General features: G+C 45.2%; 1 protein-coding gene across 4 annotated transcripts in view; it reads right to left on the minus strand.

Annotated features, from left to right (window-relative positions):
- Window positions 1-2,525, minus strand: part of LOC127584888 (DENN domain-containing protein 1B-like) — a 63,770-nt gene extending 61,245 nt beyond the window's left edge. For all 4 annotated transcript variants that reach the window (XM_052041860.1, XM_052041861.1, XM_052041859.1 and 1 more), the window contains exon 1: window positions 2,362-2,525. In XM_052041860.1, the coding sequence (XP_051897820.1) occupies window positions 2,362-2,378 (17 nt within the window). In that variant the 5' untranslated portion in view covers window positions 2,379-2,525. The remainder of the gene's footprint in view (window positions 1-2,361) is intronic.
- Between the last annotated feature and the right edge of the window lie 13,355 nt (window positions 2,526-15,880).

Below are 15,880 nucleotides of genomic sequence, written 5' to 3' on the forward strand. Positions count from 1 at the left end.
TGTGTCTAATAAAGATATCTTATCTTATCTTATGATTGAGCTTGGCAAGGCTCAAGATGTGAAGAATCTGAGTTTGAATCTGAGGGATGGACTTGTCTAATTTAAACAATTAGTCAAGTTGGACTTTCCCTTCGAACAATCTTTGTAATCATCTCATGGGAATTCATGGGAATAGCAACAGCTCGAGCATATTTTCTCATATTATCAGATCATTGTTGGTCAGTTTCTCAACTCTGTTTATCTCCCGTTAGCTTCATATCCCTCTTCCAATCCAATCATACATTTGCAGAGATTATTGGACAGAAATTAGACACCAGAGGCCTGCCTGAAATTTTCTCTTTATACCGATGATACTGCAGTCAGATATGCACCTTCACGGTTAGTTCACTTTCACTTTGCTGACATGGTACAGACTGGAGTTCAAAATTAAAGGTACTTATTAGGGTACTGGTAACAGAATAGGATTTAAGTAGCTGTTCTGTTCTACCTCAGTTTCATTCAGCCTCCATTCTTTATGGGAATCTTGGGAAACTACTTAATGAAAAACACTATGATGCTGGAGGAACTCAGCAGGTCAGGCAGCATCTGTGGCCTGCTGAGTTCCTCCAGCATCATCGTGTTTTTCATCTAGATTCCAGCATCTGCAGTCCTTTGTTTCTCTAGTAAACTACTTAATATCTGAATGAGACACAGATGACTGATAATTTTGGGGGTTGGGGGGGTGGTGCTGGTGGGATGGTGAAGAGGGAGACAGGGAGTAGGGGAAAGTCTTGTCCTTTTCTCGTCTGATGTCCACACGTCGTACATCAGTCACCAAAATGAGGAATCCCTCCCATTTGGGAGCCATTTTAAACACCTGTTCCAGGCCAGCTGAAGTCAGCTGGAGGGAAGAGGCAGAAGATGATGCCTTGCATTGTGTAAAATTAGCTTTGTGTCAACTATTTTATCAGCTTATGTTTAGTGTTTCTGCTCTAAAATTAGTTGCAAACTGCAAGACTTAGTTAATTTTGGTGACCTTAGAATAAACCTGGAAGAAAAACTATTTTACTCTACAGAAGGAAGTATGACAATGTCTAATAAAGGAAGAGGGTAGATTAGTTGTAGATATCTCTTAAATTGAGTGCCTTTGTTAAATCTGTGATAATTAAGCCTCAGGCAAGGAGCAATAATAGTGTGTAGGTTATCAGCAATTTGAATAAACAAGTTGAACATAAATAGTCAAAACCATCTAAATGGGGAGTCACCAAGTTTGGACTCCATGAAGGAAGAATCATGTAGGATTGTAGCCCAAGTGGAGAAAAGCAGATAAAGAAAACAGACCTCCAGATTAAACCTGAAAACAATTCTGTTGATTGACTAGTGAAACAAATTCATTTATCAGAAAGTGCAATGGCATTGATAAAGTAAAAGGAAAGACTTCTCTCTTTTCAGCCCCCTGTGTTATCAAAATATTTTATTCTAAACATTTTACAGAAGAGGCCTGTCTTATATTTGGTTCAATAAATCCTGTAAAAGTAATAGATTTAGAAATTGGTGGAATAATTAAATCAGAAAATGCTGAAAACACTCAGCAGGTCAGGTAGCATCTGTGGAAAGAGAAACAGAGTTAACATTTCAGGTTGAAGACCCTTTGCCAAAACTGGGAAAGAGAGAAAACAAGTTAGTTTTAAGCAATAGCATGCCACAGGATAGCCTATTCAGAAACAGGCCAGCAGCAATGCAGCAATGGCTTACAAATTGCTCACTGTAGGTTGTTCAACATCCGCCCTCTGTGGTATTTCAACGATTTCAAACTTCTGAGGGTGATGATTTAATTTTGTGTGGAACAAACTGCTATCAAGTTATCTAGAGACTCACAATCATTTGACCTTCTGTACAAACACATTGGATGAAACAAAATGCACACTACAGAACAAATTTGAAAATTATCTGAATCTATCAGGTGACAAACCTGCAATGAAGGTAGAAATCTCACGTTAACTTCCTTTTAGCAACCATTTTGTCATCACTCGATCCCCTGTACTAACTTGATCCAAGTCCTTGCAACGTTATACTCTGCCAGTCCTTGCTCACCCCCTACATTAGTTGGCAAAGACGGAGCGATGGCAGAGAAAATAAATTTAAAACACTCCGAAGGAAATCATTGTTAAAATTTACTTCTGTAATACCAAAGTGGCGGTTGTTTCAAACATCAGCAAGGCTGTGGTTTTAGCTCCTTTCCTTCACACCCATACTTTTCTTCAAATAACCAACTGCCTCCGAGCACCAGCTGAGCACAGCAATCACAGAGAAGGGAAGAAAACCATCAGACAAAAGAAGTTTGTGTCACAATCTAGTCTTGAAAGTGTTTGAGTTTCTTACTTGATCCTGGATCCCATGGTTGTCTACATGGCCAGTGATCCCAGCTGCAAAGAATCCTGGTCTGGATTTGGACAGATCATGGAGGTTGGGAAGGGGGTAGGGAGGGTGCTGGTGTTGCTGTTGTTAGATGAGATAGAATTTTCTGCCAGTAAGTGATACTATGATTCTTCCGTTAGACAGTATAGGAAGTATGATGTATGACGTGCTACTCAGAGCGGAGTGACTCTATATATAGTGACACCACAGACTTCTGAGCCTAGAAATTCAGTTGTGTAGCGCTGTGTTTGAGCACTGTCTAAGTGAATTTCAATGTTTCTATGTATTAATTGTAGAAACAATCACTTGGCTTGATTCTGCAGTTCACCTAATTCACCCTGGCACTTCCATGCATGCCATCTGCTAGCACACATTATATCTTGGACATTTAGGACCCAGAGGGAATGATTTTGTTCATCATGCATTGCTTATTTGGAGTGGAAATGGGTATCATGTCTTTCTGCTTTAGAAACACTGTGAGGCACTTTCTGGGAGCCTGATCTTCACAGCGCTCCTTTCACTTAAAGGGCTACTCAGTGGCTTTTCATTTACCTCTGCAATACATTATACCACACTTTGGAGATTGCCAGGCAGCACAGGATGTAAACTGTCTCAGCCACTTTGGGCAAAGTGCTCAAAGTGTTGTCTAGTTGATATTTCTTTCCATGCTCACAACTGTGGTGGTAACTGCATGAACAGGAGCCATTGGATTTGCATCATAGGCAAATCAGATATTCCCTGGGGACCTTTAGGAGCTGGCTGTTAGGTTTTCCTGTAGAGCAGTATTGGTATTGGTATTGGTTTATTGTTGTCACTTGTACCGAGGTACAGTGAAAAGCTTGTCTTACAAACCGATCGTACAGGTCAATTCATTACACAGTGCAGTTACATTGAGTTAGTACAAAGTGCATTGATGTAGTACAGGTAAAAATAACAACAGTACACAGTAAAGTGTCACAGCTACAGAGAAAGTGCAGTGCAATAAGGTGCAAGGTCACAACAAGGTAGATCGTGAGGTCATAGTCCATCTCATTGTATAAAGAAACCGTTCAATAGTCTTATCACAGTGGGGTAGAAGCTGTCTTTAAGTCTGGTGGTACGTGCCCTCAGGCTCCTGTATCTTCTACCCGATGATAGAGAAGAGAGAATGTCCCAGGTGGGTGGGATCTTTGATTATGCTGGCTGCTTCACCAAAACAACAAGAGGTAAAGACAGAATCCAAGGAGGGGAGGCTGGCGTCCATGATGCGCCGGGCTGTGTCCACAACTCTCTGCAGTTCTTGCAGTTCTGGGCAGAGCAGTCTGATGCTGGGATCCTAAACAGAGCTGTGATTGGCATGGGGAATGTAGACTTTGGCTGGCTTATGCTCGTGCCTAATGGTGCTCCATCAAAGTGTCAATGAGGTGCCCTCATTTCCCAGCTGGTAAAGTGTGCCGTAGGCTCTGCTGAAGGTCCTGTCAGAGGTTTGCGATTGACTTCTCCATGTTCCCTTGTGTAGTTTTTAGGCTGTTAGGCATTCATCTGCAATGGAGACTGCAGATGCTGGAATCTGGAGCAACAAACAATCTGCTGGAAGAACTCAGTGGGTCGAGCACCATCTGTGGGGGGAAAGGAACTGTTGATATTTCGGGTCAAAACCTTGTGATCCAAAACATTGACAATTTGTTTCCTCCCGCAGATGTGCTCGACCCACTGAGTTCTTCCAGCAGATTGTTTGTTGTTTCATCTGCAGTGGACTACCCATGTATGCTCCATATCACGGTACTCAACTGAACCGTCTGGAGTGGAACTGATGCATGACTTATCCCTCTGGAAAGTGGCACATTATTAAATTCCCTCTTTGTCAGTTATAATTAGCAGTATCAGAACACTCACCTTGTCAAAGCAAGTCAGATCATAGAATTCATTCCAATACTACTCCTGGTCCATGAAGATTAACTCCTGAAGGTGCTACCTTCAGCCACTTCCTACCACTTACATGACATGTATGTATTGGGGGTCCACCTGGCAACCCTGGTACAGAATATGTGCCGCCTCCTCTCCATTTCAACCATAAGACAAGCATCATTGCTGCAAACTGGGCAGGGAAGGGGCATGTGGGTATTACATGAGTGCAAGTAGGCTCTCTCACCTGCATTGCCTCTCTTGCAGCCACTTCAAAACAATGCACCATAGACACTTTTACTGTTGCCATGGTTTGGTGGACAATTGCCCAGTAAGAGCAGGACCCCTCACGCCAACAGCACACATATGGGTCAACAGAAGTTGCAGCACTAATCATTATTAATATCACACAACAAGTGAAAAGAGTCCTCAGAACATGTACTTTCACTATGATAGTGAGGAATATGTTTCTCAGGTGTACTGGCAAGGATAGGCATGGTGAACAGTGCAGCACAGGTTTAGTGCTCCTGTTTCTAGACCCTGATCTTAATGTTAACAGTGGGACTTCTGGCTGGGATACAAGTTACTTCAGCACACCTTCATACTATATTATCTTTTAAATTAATAGAAGATTTTATTGGAATGTGATGGAATTGCTGATGTGTATCCACATACGTTTCCTGGATCTTCAGAACAGAACCTCAGTGCTGACAGGGAAAGGAAGAAGAAAGAAAATCTCTCTCAGTGTAAATGTTTTGAGTCAGTCATATTTCCAGTGTCAAAAGGTTTAAAAAAGAGATGCTCACACCTCTTACTAATTTATTCTATTTTAATACCAAGATTTGCACCCATCTGCTAGCCTGCTAATTTCCTGCATCAAGAACAATTAATCTATCTTTGACCACTATGCCCCATTTAGAATAATTAGCTTGCAGTCTTAAAGGGCCAGGCCAACTTATACTAGTGCTGCCATAGCAGCTGAATAATAATCTACACTTATCTGGTGTCATGAAATAGTGCATCATCCAACTCACAATGAGAATTTCCACAGATTAGTAAAATGGAGCAAACCAAAATTAAAAAAGTGCTTTAACCTGATGATTGCAGGGAATGTCTGTGCCACAGTCAGGGGTGAAAGGGGTGTTTAATTTTCAAGTCTTTTTTTCTCGTTTCTTTTCCTCTCTGAGATGTGAGTCAACAGGAAACGGGCTCCATTCCACTTGTTTGGCCAGTGGACAGCCAGCATCTTTATTTATTTACTGGGTACGACAGTAAATCTGACGTTGTTCACATGGTCATGGTCTGAGATGAGAGGGCAGGGACAACAGATTGCTAATAGGTCTGGGAGGTTTACTGAGGTTTCTCTTTATCTTTTGGCATGGAAACCAAGTACATTCCCCAACCACACTTAGGTAAATTCAGCCTGTTTAGTATAGGCCAGTGAGAGAGTTCCTCCGGTGTGTCGCTCAATAGGTGGCACAGGGGTGGAACTTGGGCGGTAAAATACTGCAGCTCATAGAGTCACTGCCTCACGGTGCCAGAGAACCAATTTCATTCCTGACCTTGGGTGCTGTCTGTGTGGATTTGCAGTTTCTCTCTGTGACTGCGTGGATTCCCTCCAGATGCTCCAGTTTCCTCCCACATCCCACAGATGTATGGGTTCATAGGCTAATTGGCTATTGTAAAATGGCCCAAGTCTGTAAGTGAATGGAAGAATCTAAGGAGAGTTGATAGGAATGTGGGGAGAATAAAAATAGGATTAATCTAGGATTAGTGTAAGTGACTGATTGATGGTTGGTGTGGATGGGTGTTTCTGTGCTGTATCTATGACTTAATTATTTGGGAAGCTGCAAACTTTAGATCATATCTCATTCAGTGCATAGTGCCACGCTGCCACCTTGTGCCCAACTCTCTAAATTACAACGAGACAAAATAAAGTTGCATTCACATAACAAAGATAGGATTCCTTTAGTTGTCACATGTACATTGAAAGACACAGTGAAATTCACCTTTTGCGTAGAGTGTTCTGGGGGCAGCCCACAAGTGTTGCCACGCTTCCGGCACCAACATAGCATGCCCACAACTTCCTAACCCGTACGTCTTTGGAATGTGGGAGGAAACCGGAGCACCCGGAGGAAACCCATGTAGACATGGGGAGAATGTACAAACTCCTTACAGACAGCAGCCAGAATTGAACCCGAGTTGTTGTGCTGTTTATCATCATATGCACAAGTACATGTGTGCACAAGTGCAATGTAAAACTTACTCACAGCAGCATCACAGGCACATAGCATCATATAAGCAGCATTCACAATAAAAACATAAATTAAACATACATTATAGATGATTTGTACCGGAAAGAACACAATTAAAACAAAGAAAAAGTCCATTTTAGTTCAAAGTGATCAAAGTGGTCATGGTGTTGCTAAAATGTAGTGATTTGGGTTTTGCTGGCTGGTTCATGAACTGAATGGCTGAAGGTTCGTAACTGTTCTTGAAGCTGGTGGTGTCGGACTTCAGGCTTCTATATCTCCAGCCCGACGGTAGCTGAGAAAAGATGGCATGGCCCGGATGGCAGGGATCTTTAAATGACAGATGTTGCCTTCTTGAGGCACTTCTTGAGATACTTACAATGGTGGGGAGGGACATGCCCGTGATATATTGGGCAGAGTCCACACTACTCTCTGTAGTTTGTTGTGTTCTTGTGCATTCGAATTATGTTTCGTTTTCCACTGATGCTGCCTGAGTTTCTAAGTATTTCCAACATTTTCTGTTTTTATTTCAGATTTCCAGAATATGCTGTGTTTTGATTTTCATTTGCAGTTCTATACACCATTTATGACCATAGGATATCCTGAACCACATTACAAATATTGAAGTACGTCGGAAATGATGTCATTGGTAATTTGCTTATTATTGTCACATGTACCAAGATACAGTGAAAAGCATTTGTTTGCATGCCATCCAGAGAGATCATTCCATACATAAACATATCAAGGGAGTACAAAAGGAGAAAAAAAGAGTGCTTTGTGATATAGGAAAGGCAAGACTAAGTTACTTACAGCAGGCTCCTAGAACAGCAATAAAGTAGTAACTTGCTTTTACATGGATATTAGTTGTGGGGTAAATATTGGCCAGGAAGTCAAAGAACACATCTGGGCTCTCCTTGAAGTAGAAGAAGGATCATTTATCTAAATGAGGTGCAGCCTTACTTAGTGTCTTGCCTGAAAGGCAGCATTTCCAGTGTTGCAGTGCTCCCTCAGTACTGCACTTGTGATTATACAGTTAAGATTAAGAATGGGACCTGAAACAGTGACCTGCTGATTCAGTACAGAAAGCACTATAAAATTTTAACTCAGTGGTTTAGGAACAGCCTCTTCTCCTCCACCAACAGATTTCTGAATGGTCCGTGAACCCATGAACACTACCTCGTTATTCCTTTTTTTTTGCTCTTTATTTATTTTGTAATTTATAGTAATTTTTGTCTTTGCACTGTACCTCTGCTGCAAAACAACTAATTTCATGTCATATAAGTCAGTGATAATAAACCTGATTCTGATTTTACCACATTCTGCAATTTTACGCACATTGCCTTTCTCTTTCTACCATATTGACATAAATGTGCTTTTCAATGTGACTGATCAAAAGGCCTTGGGTTCAAGGCCCACATTTGAGTACAAGAACCTTGTGTATGCACATTGCACTCTTAGAGGTGCTGTCAGATAAGCCTCTGTGCCTGTATGGATGGTAAGTATCCCACTGACTAACAAAGAAGAGAATTCTCTCAGTTCCTGGCCATCAGTCCTCAGAAATCAATCCATTATTGCTGGTGGGATTGATATGTGTTACTGTTATATAAGAGACACAATTGCTGTGAAGGAGCATGGTCCACTATCCTACAAAAAGATCTTACCTTTTCTAGCTCATCAGGATCCTGCAGTTGTGAACATTAAGGCAAGGACCTAAATGTCCTGGAGCTTCACTCTGGGCAGAGGTTTCAGCTGCACTCTCTCAAGCTGGTGGAGTGACGGGGTGGTATTGTGCAGTCTCCAACAACATCTGACTCTTTTGGGGGTGTGATATCACATGGATGATGCTCACAATTCTATATGGTTCATCTTCTAAGATCTTGCTGATTAAGGACGGAATAGGTGAGTTTGATATCTTGCCGATGGTCACACCACCCTGCTTCCTTCCTCATCCTGTTCAATGCAGTTCCTCCAACTTCCTTCAGTTTAGCTCCTTCTGTGAAGTGACCTTTTGCCAGGTAGGAGGGACCTTATTAGTGAAGACACAACGGATTGATACAATAGCTACACGTTCATTGTGTGACATACAAGTTGCACAATTTCCCCCATTTCGCTCTCTGATGATTAACTCTCACTACCTTACTCATCCTTCATTTAAACGTGGATCCGCCTCTACTGCATCTGTTCCCATGATGAGACTTTCCATTCTAGTCCTCCTTTTATCAGTAACTGAGGTTTCCCTTCCATCACCATCAATGCTGCCCTCACCCGTATCTCCTCCACTACCCACACGTGTGCCCTCATCCTCTCCCCCCCCCGAATTAACAGGGGGAGGGTTCCCCTTGTCCTCACCTACAACCACACAAACCTCCGCATCCAACATTATCATTCTCCACAACCTCCGCCACCTCCAATGGGATCCCACCACCAACCACATCTTCTCCTCACCACCTCTCTCCACGTTCCACAGGGACCACTCTCTCCGCAACTCCCTTGTCCACTCGTCCCTCCCCACCGATCCCCCTCCAGGCACTTATGCCTGCAGCCACACCAAGTGCTACACCTGTCCCTACACTTCTTCCCTCAACACCATTCAGGGTCCCAAACAATCCTTCCAGGTGAGGCAGCGCTTCACCTGTGAGTCTAAGGGTGTCATTTATTGCATCCGGTGCTCCCAGTGCGGCCTCCTGTACATTGGTGAGACCCGACGCAGATTGGGTGACCACTTCTTTGTTGAGCAGCTTCGCTCCATCCACCACAACAGTCAGGACCTTCCGGTGGCCACCGACTTCAGTTCCACATCCCATTCCCATACTGACATGTCTATCCACGGCCTCCTCTACTGCCACGTTGAGGCCAGGCGCAGGTTGGAGGAACATTTCATATTCCACCTTGGGAGTCTCCAACCTGATGGCCTCAACATCAATTTCTCTAACTTCCGGTAACTACTCCCCTTCTTTTTCTTCCCCACCCCCCCCCCCACCTCCTTTGTCTTCCCTTATTCCTGTGGCTCCCTTCCCCCACCTTGATGACCTGCCCATCTCCTCTCCTCCCCCATCCTTTATTCCATGGTCCACTGCCCTCTCCTACAGGATTCCTTCTTCTTCAGCCCCTTGCCTCTTCTACCGATCACCTCTTAGCTTATTACATCTTCCCTCCACCCCCCACCCACCTCCCTCACCTGAACTTACCTATCACCTGAAATCACCTATCCCCTGCCTGCGTGTGCTCCTCCCACTCCCCCCACCTTCTTATTCTGGCTTCTGCCCTCTTCCTTTCCAGTCCTGATGAAGGGTCTCGGCCCGAAACATTGACTGTTCATTTCCCTCCATAGAGGCTGCCTGACCCACTGAGTTCCTCCAGCACTTTTTGTGTGTTTCTTTAAATAACACCTGGATGTCAAGAACTAAAGCTGATCAATAGCCAAGTCAGGTGTAACTTTTCACACAGCTACAGGACTGAGCATGAAGGTGTCTGGCAGTCTCTGTGACAACCACCACAAAACCAATAGCTTGGAATTCTCTCTTGACACCCTATTGGAAGGGGTGATGATTCCAAGGAAGGATCAATGACTCATAAGTGCACTGATGCAATGAAGTCCAATGCAAACTTGAAAAACAAGACCTCTTCTGCCTGGGCACGTTGCAGCTTGTAGGACTCAGTATCAAATTGTCCAACCCTATGTAACTCACTTTTCTTTCTATCTATTAGCATTTTGGCTCAGTGCTTCTCTTTCAATGAGTAGAGTTTGGACTGCAGGTCATTTCCCACATCTTTGCTATAAGCAACACATTACACAGATGAGAAAGCAAAATTAGTTTCTCATTGCCACATTATGTCATTTGGTCTCACCCGATTAGAGATATTTCCTTGGTTCTACCTATCCCTCTTGCCCCTTTCCTATGACTGAATGCTAACTTTTTTTCTCTCTTTCCCAGTTCTGATGAAGGGTCTGAACCCGAAACATTAACTATTTCTTTTTCTGACTCACCTGCTGAGTGTTTCCACCATTTTCTGTTTTAACCCAAATGTGTCCATTGGCCACATCCTGAGAACAATAACTGGCAGGTGATTCAGCCAATGAGGTGAGGCCATTCTTGCTGTCAATGCAGCATTGAGCATGGGTCAGGCTGAGTGGAGCCCTGGCATAAAGAATCATCATCCCAAGGATGCTTGGTTGTTGAAGGAAGGTCAATCATGTGATGAACTAAATGATGGCATCTGCCCAGAGCTCAAGGTATACAAAACTTTTAATCTGCAGTGTGGCTCAACTCTAACAGCCTGATTAGTTTGGGATGGTAAGATCCAGGACAACAGCAGCAAACATACTTTAAAGCCAAGCTGAATGTGCCAATCTTATCAGCAGAGCAAGACTAAATCCATAGAACATAGAACAGTACAGCACAGGAACAGGTGCTTTGGCCCACAAAGCTTGCATTGACCGTCATGCCAATCTAGTCAAATCCCATCTGCCTACACATACCTCTCTATTTCCTGCCTGTTCATGTGTCTGTCTAAATGCATCTTAAATGTTGCTATTACATCTGCTTTCACCACATCCCCTGGTAGCCTGTTCTAGGAACCTACCACTCTCTGTGCAAAAAACATGCCCTGCACATCTCCTTAAAACTTTTCCCCTCTCACCTTAAACCTATGCCCTCTAGTATTTGACATTTCCACCCTGGGAAAAAGACCCTAACTATCTACTGCATCTATGCCTCTCATAATTTTATATACTTCTATCAGGTCACCCCTCAGTCCCTGACACTCCAGTGAAAACAATCCAAGTTTGTCCAACCTCTCCTTATAGCTAATTCACTCCAATCCAGGCAACATCCTGGTGTAGCACTTTTGCACCCTCTCCAAAGCCTCCATATCCTTTCTAAAGCATAGCGACCAGAACTGTACAAATACTCCAAATTGGTCTAACTAAAGTTTTATACAGTTCAGCATGACTTGCCAACTTTTATACTCAATGCCTCAACTGATGAAGAAAAGCATGCTGTACATCTTCTTCACCATCATATCTACTTGTGTTGCCACTTTCACAGAGCAATGGATTTGCACCCCAAGATCCCTGTGTACATCAATGCTCCTAAGGGTTCTGCCATTTACTGTATACTTTCCTTTTGCACTTGACCTCCGAAATGCAACACCTCACACTTGTCCAGATTAAACTTCATCTGCCATTTCTCTTCCCAAATTTCCATCAATATTCTATCGTATCCTTGACAACCTTTCTCACTATCCACAACTCCACCAATTTTTGTAGCATCTGCAAACTTACAATTCAGACTACTGACATTTTCATCTAAATCATTAATATATATTACAAGCAACAGAGGTCCCAGCACTGATCCTTGCAGAACACCACTGGTCGCAGACCTCCAGTCAAAAAAACACCCATCCACTACTACTCTCTGTCTTCTATGACCAAACTAACTTTGGATCCAACTTACCAACTCAGCATGGATCCCATTGACTTAATCTTTTGGACCAGCCAATCATGTTAGATATGTCAAAAGCATCACTAAAGTCCATATAGACAACATCCACTGCTGTACCCTCATGAGTCATCTTCTTCACTTCCTCAAAAAAATTCAGATTTGTGAGACAGGACCTCCCACGCACAAAACCATGCTGACTATCCCTAATAAGTCCATGCTTTTCCAAGTATGAGTAAATCCTGTCCCTCAGAATCTTCTTCAATAATTTCCCTGCCACTGATGCAAGGCTCACCGGCCTATAATTTCCTAGATTATCCCCGTCACCTTATTAAACAAAGGAACGACATTGGCTATTCTCCAGTCCACTGGGACTTCACCTGTGGCTAAAGAGGATACAAAGGTCTCTGTCAAGGCCTTAGCAACCTCCTCTCTTGCTTCCATTAGAATCCTAATTAGATTCCATCAGGCCCTGGGGACATCTACATAACTGTTTTTCAGTACACCCAACACCTCCTCCTTCTTAATGTCAACATGCCCTAAATTATCAATATACCCCTCCCTGACCTCACCATCATTAAAGACCATGAACGTCACGGTCATAGAGTAATACACCACAGAAACAGGCCCTTCGGCCCAACTGATCCGTGCCGTCTACAGCATTGTCCCGCTAATCCCAGTTGCCCACATTTGACCCATAACCCTCCAAGCCCCTCCCCTCCATGTACCTATCCAAATGCCTCTTAAATGCTGCAATTTTGCCTATTCCAGGCACTCACCAAGCTATGCTGACTAGCCATGTAAATAGATGAAGAAGAGGCACAGATAGTAAAGAAGTTACCTCTCAGGTCTCTTTTAAATCTCTCCCCTCTTTGTATTGGATCTGTGCATTATATGTGTATTTGGCCTCAGGAAACCACGGTTTCTTAGTTTCCTGAGTGGTGCATTGCAAATAATCATATCTGTGCCAACGTAGCCTTTACAGAAGCAGCAGTTGCTGAACCTGAAATGTCCATAGCGGGGAAGATGCAATCAGCCAGATAAAAGTCACTGAAACTATCTTCCCACCATAAACTTTCATGCCATTCTTTATCAAGTGTTGATCTACCTCTGCTTTAAAATTATTCAGAGACTGTACTTCTGGAAGTCTTAGAAGAAGAGTTCCAAAGACCCATTGACTCTCATAGAGAAGAAACTTACCTGAGCACTGACAGAATAAGAAAGAGATTTCTGAACATTGACAATCATTATCAGAGAGTAAATAGATGAAGAAGAGGCACAGATAGATTGGTTACAGGCAGGCACATTAAGCAAAAACAAAAATGATGGGAAAATAGGACTCAATTACATGTGCTGGCTGTGTCTTCGGATTCAGAATGTTGTGGATTTGAGACCCACTTCAAAGATCTAAGCACAAAGTTCTATATCAATACCAACAGAGTATAGTGCTGTCAGAAGTGTGGCTTTTCAGATAAAATCTTCAACCAAGGCTTTGTCTATTCTCTTAGGTGGATGTAAAAAGTTTTATGGCACTATTTTTAAGAAGAGTGGGGGAATTATACGCAAGACCAACGCTCAACATCACTCAACTTTAACTTTCCACAGATGCTACCTGACCTGGAGTATTATTTTAGATTTCCAACAACTGTACTGTTCTACACCTCACAATTCCAGCATGTTCTCAATTTTTTTTCTTTTTTTCTGTCTCTATTGCCCCCATTCATCTTCCTCTATTTACATCTAATCCAGACAGATCAGCCATGGTTAACAAGTATTTCTTTCCCTTTCTTAGATCTGGAGCCTTCAGCTACCATTTTCTGGAAATCCTTCCTCAAGCTTTCCCACTGCTCTACCTCTCCCTCTACTTATGATGCTCCTACCTCTTCACTTGAGCTTTGATCACCTGCTCTAACATCTCATCCATGAAGTGCCTTCAAATGGTTTTGTACCTCGAAGGGCTATAAAATGAAGGGTCTCAACTCAAAATGTCAACTGTCCAGTTCCTGCTGTAGATGCTGCCTGACCCACTGAGTTCCTCCAGCGCTCCGGGTGTGCTATATAAATGTAACACACAAAATGCTGGAGCAACTCAGCGGGTCATGCAGCATCTATGGAGGGAAATGGAGGTCGTTGTTTTGGATCGAGACCCTCCATCAGAACTGGAAAGAAAAAGGGGAGAAGCCAGTATAAAAGGGTGAGGGTGGAGCACAAGCTGGGAGGTGATAGGTGGATCCAGGCGAGGGGTGGGGGGAGATAGGAAGATGGAGGAGGGGGAGAGTGGGAATGATGTAAGAAGCTGGGTGGTGACAGGTGGAAGTGACAAAGGGCTGAAGAAGATGTTATGTGATAGGAGAGGAGAGTGGACCATGGAATAAAGGGAAGTGAGGAGGGGAAGCAGAGGGAGGAATGGGTGGGAAATGGGCAGGTCGAGAGAGCCGGGGAGGGGGAGACGGTGGGATAAGGGAAAATAAAGTGGGGGGGAACAGTTCGCCAGACTACAACAGCACCGGCACAGATTAGAGGAACAGCACCAAATATTCTGCCTTTGTAGTCTTTAACCTGATGGCATGAACATCGATTTCTCCAACTTCTGGTAACCACTCCCCTCTGTCCCCTCACCTGGATCCACCTATCACCCCCCTCCCCATCACCCCCCTCCCCTATCTCCCTACCACCCCCTCCCTATCTCCCTATCACCCCCTCCCCTCCCTATCACACCCTCCCTTCCCTATCTCCCTATCTCCCCCCTCCCCTCCCTATCTCCCCCCTATCTCCCCCCTCCCCTCCCTATCTCCCCCCTATCTCCCCCCTCCCCTCCCTATCTCCCCCCTATCTCCCCCCTCCCCTCCCTATCTCCCCCCTCCCCTCCCTATCTCCCCCCTATCTCCCCCCTCCCCTCCCTATCTCCCCCCTATCTCCCCCCTCCCCTCCCTATCTCCCCCCTCCCCTCCCTATCTCCCCCCTCCCCTCCCTATCTCCCCCCTCCCCTCCCTATCTCCCCCCTCCCCTCCCTATCTCCCCCCTCCCCTCCCTATCTCCCCCCTATCTCCCCCCTCCCCTCCCTATCTCCCCCCTATCTCCCCCCTCCCCTCCCTATCTCCCTATCACCCCCCTCCCCTCCCTATCTCCCTATCACCCCCCTCCCCTCCCTATCTCCCTATCACCCCCCTCCCCTCCCTATCTCCCTATCACCCCCCTCCCCTCCCTATCTCCCTATCACCCCCCTCCCCTCCCTATCTCCCTATCACCCCCTCCCCTCCCTATCACCCCCCTCCCCTCCCTATCACCCCCCTCCCCTCCCTATCACCCCCTCCCCTCCCTATCTCCCTCCTCCCCTCCCTATCTCCCTCCTCCCCTCCCTATCTCCCTCCTCCCCTCCCTATCTCCATCCTCCCCTCCCTATCTCCCTATCACCCCCCTCCCCTCCCTATCTCCCTATCACCCCCCTCCCCTCCCTATCTCCCTATCACCCCCCTCCCCTATCTCCCTATCACCCCCTCCCCTACCTCCCTATCACCCCTCCCTTCCCTACCTCCCTATCACCCCCCTCCCCTCCCTATCACCCCCCTCCCCTCCCTATCTCCCTATCACCCCCCTCCCCTCCCTATCTCCCTATCACCCCCCTCCCCTCCCTATCTCCCTATCACCCCCCTCCCTATCTCCCTATCACCCCCCTCCCCTACCTCCCTATCACCCCTCCCTTCCCTACCTCCCTATCACCCCCCTCCCCTCCCTTCCCTATCACCCCCTCCCCTCCCTTCCCTATCACCCCTCCCCTCCCTATCACCCCCCTCCCTTCCCTATCACCCCCCTCCCCTCCCTTCCCTATCACCCCCCTCCCCTCCCTATCACCCCCCTCCCCTCCCTTCCACCCCCCTCCCCTCCCTTCCCTATCACCCCCTCCCC

This window comes from Pristis pectinata, chromosome 31 (genome assembly GCF_009764475.1).
Source record: "Pristis pectinata isolate sPriPec2 chromosome 31, sPriPec2.1.pri, whole genome shotgun sequence".
NCBI lineage: Eukaryota > Metazoa > Chordata > Chondrichthyes > Rhinopristiformes > Pristidae > Pristis > Pristis pectinata.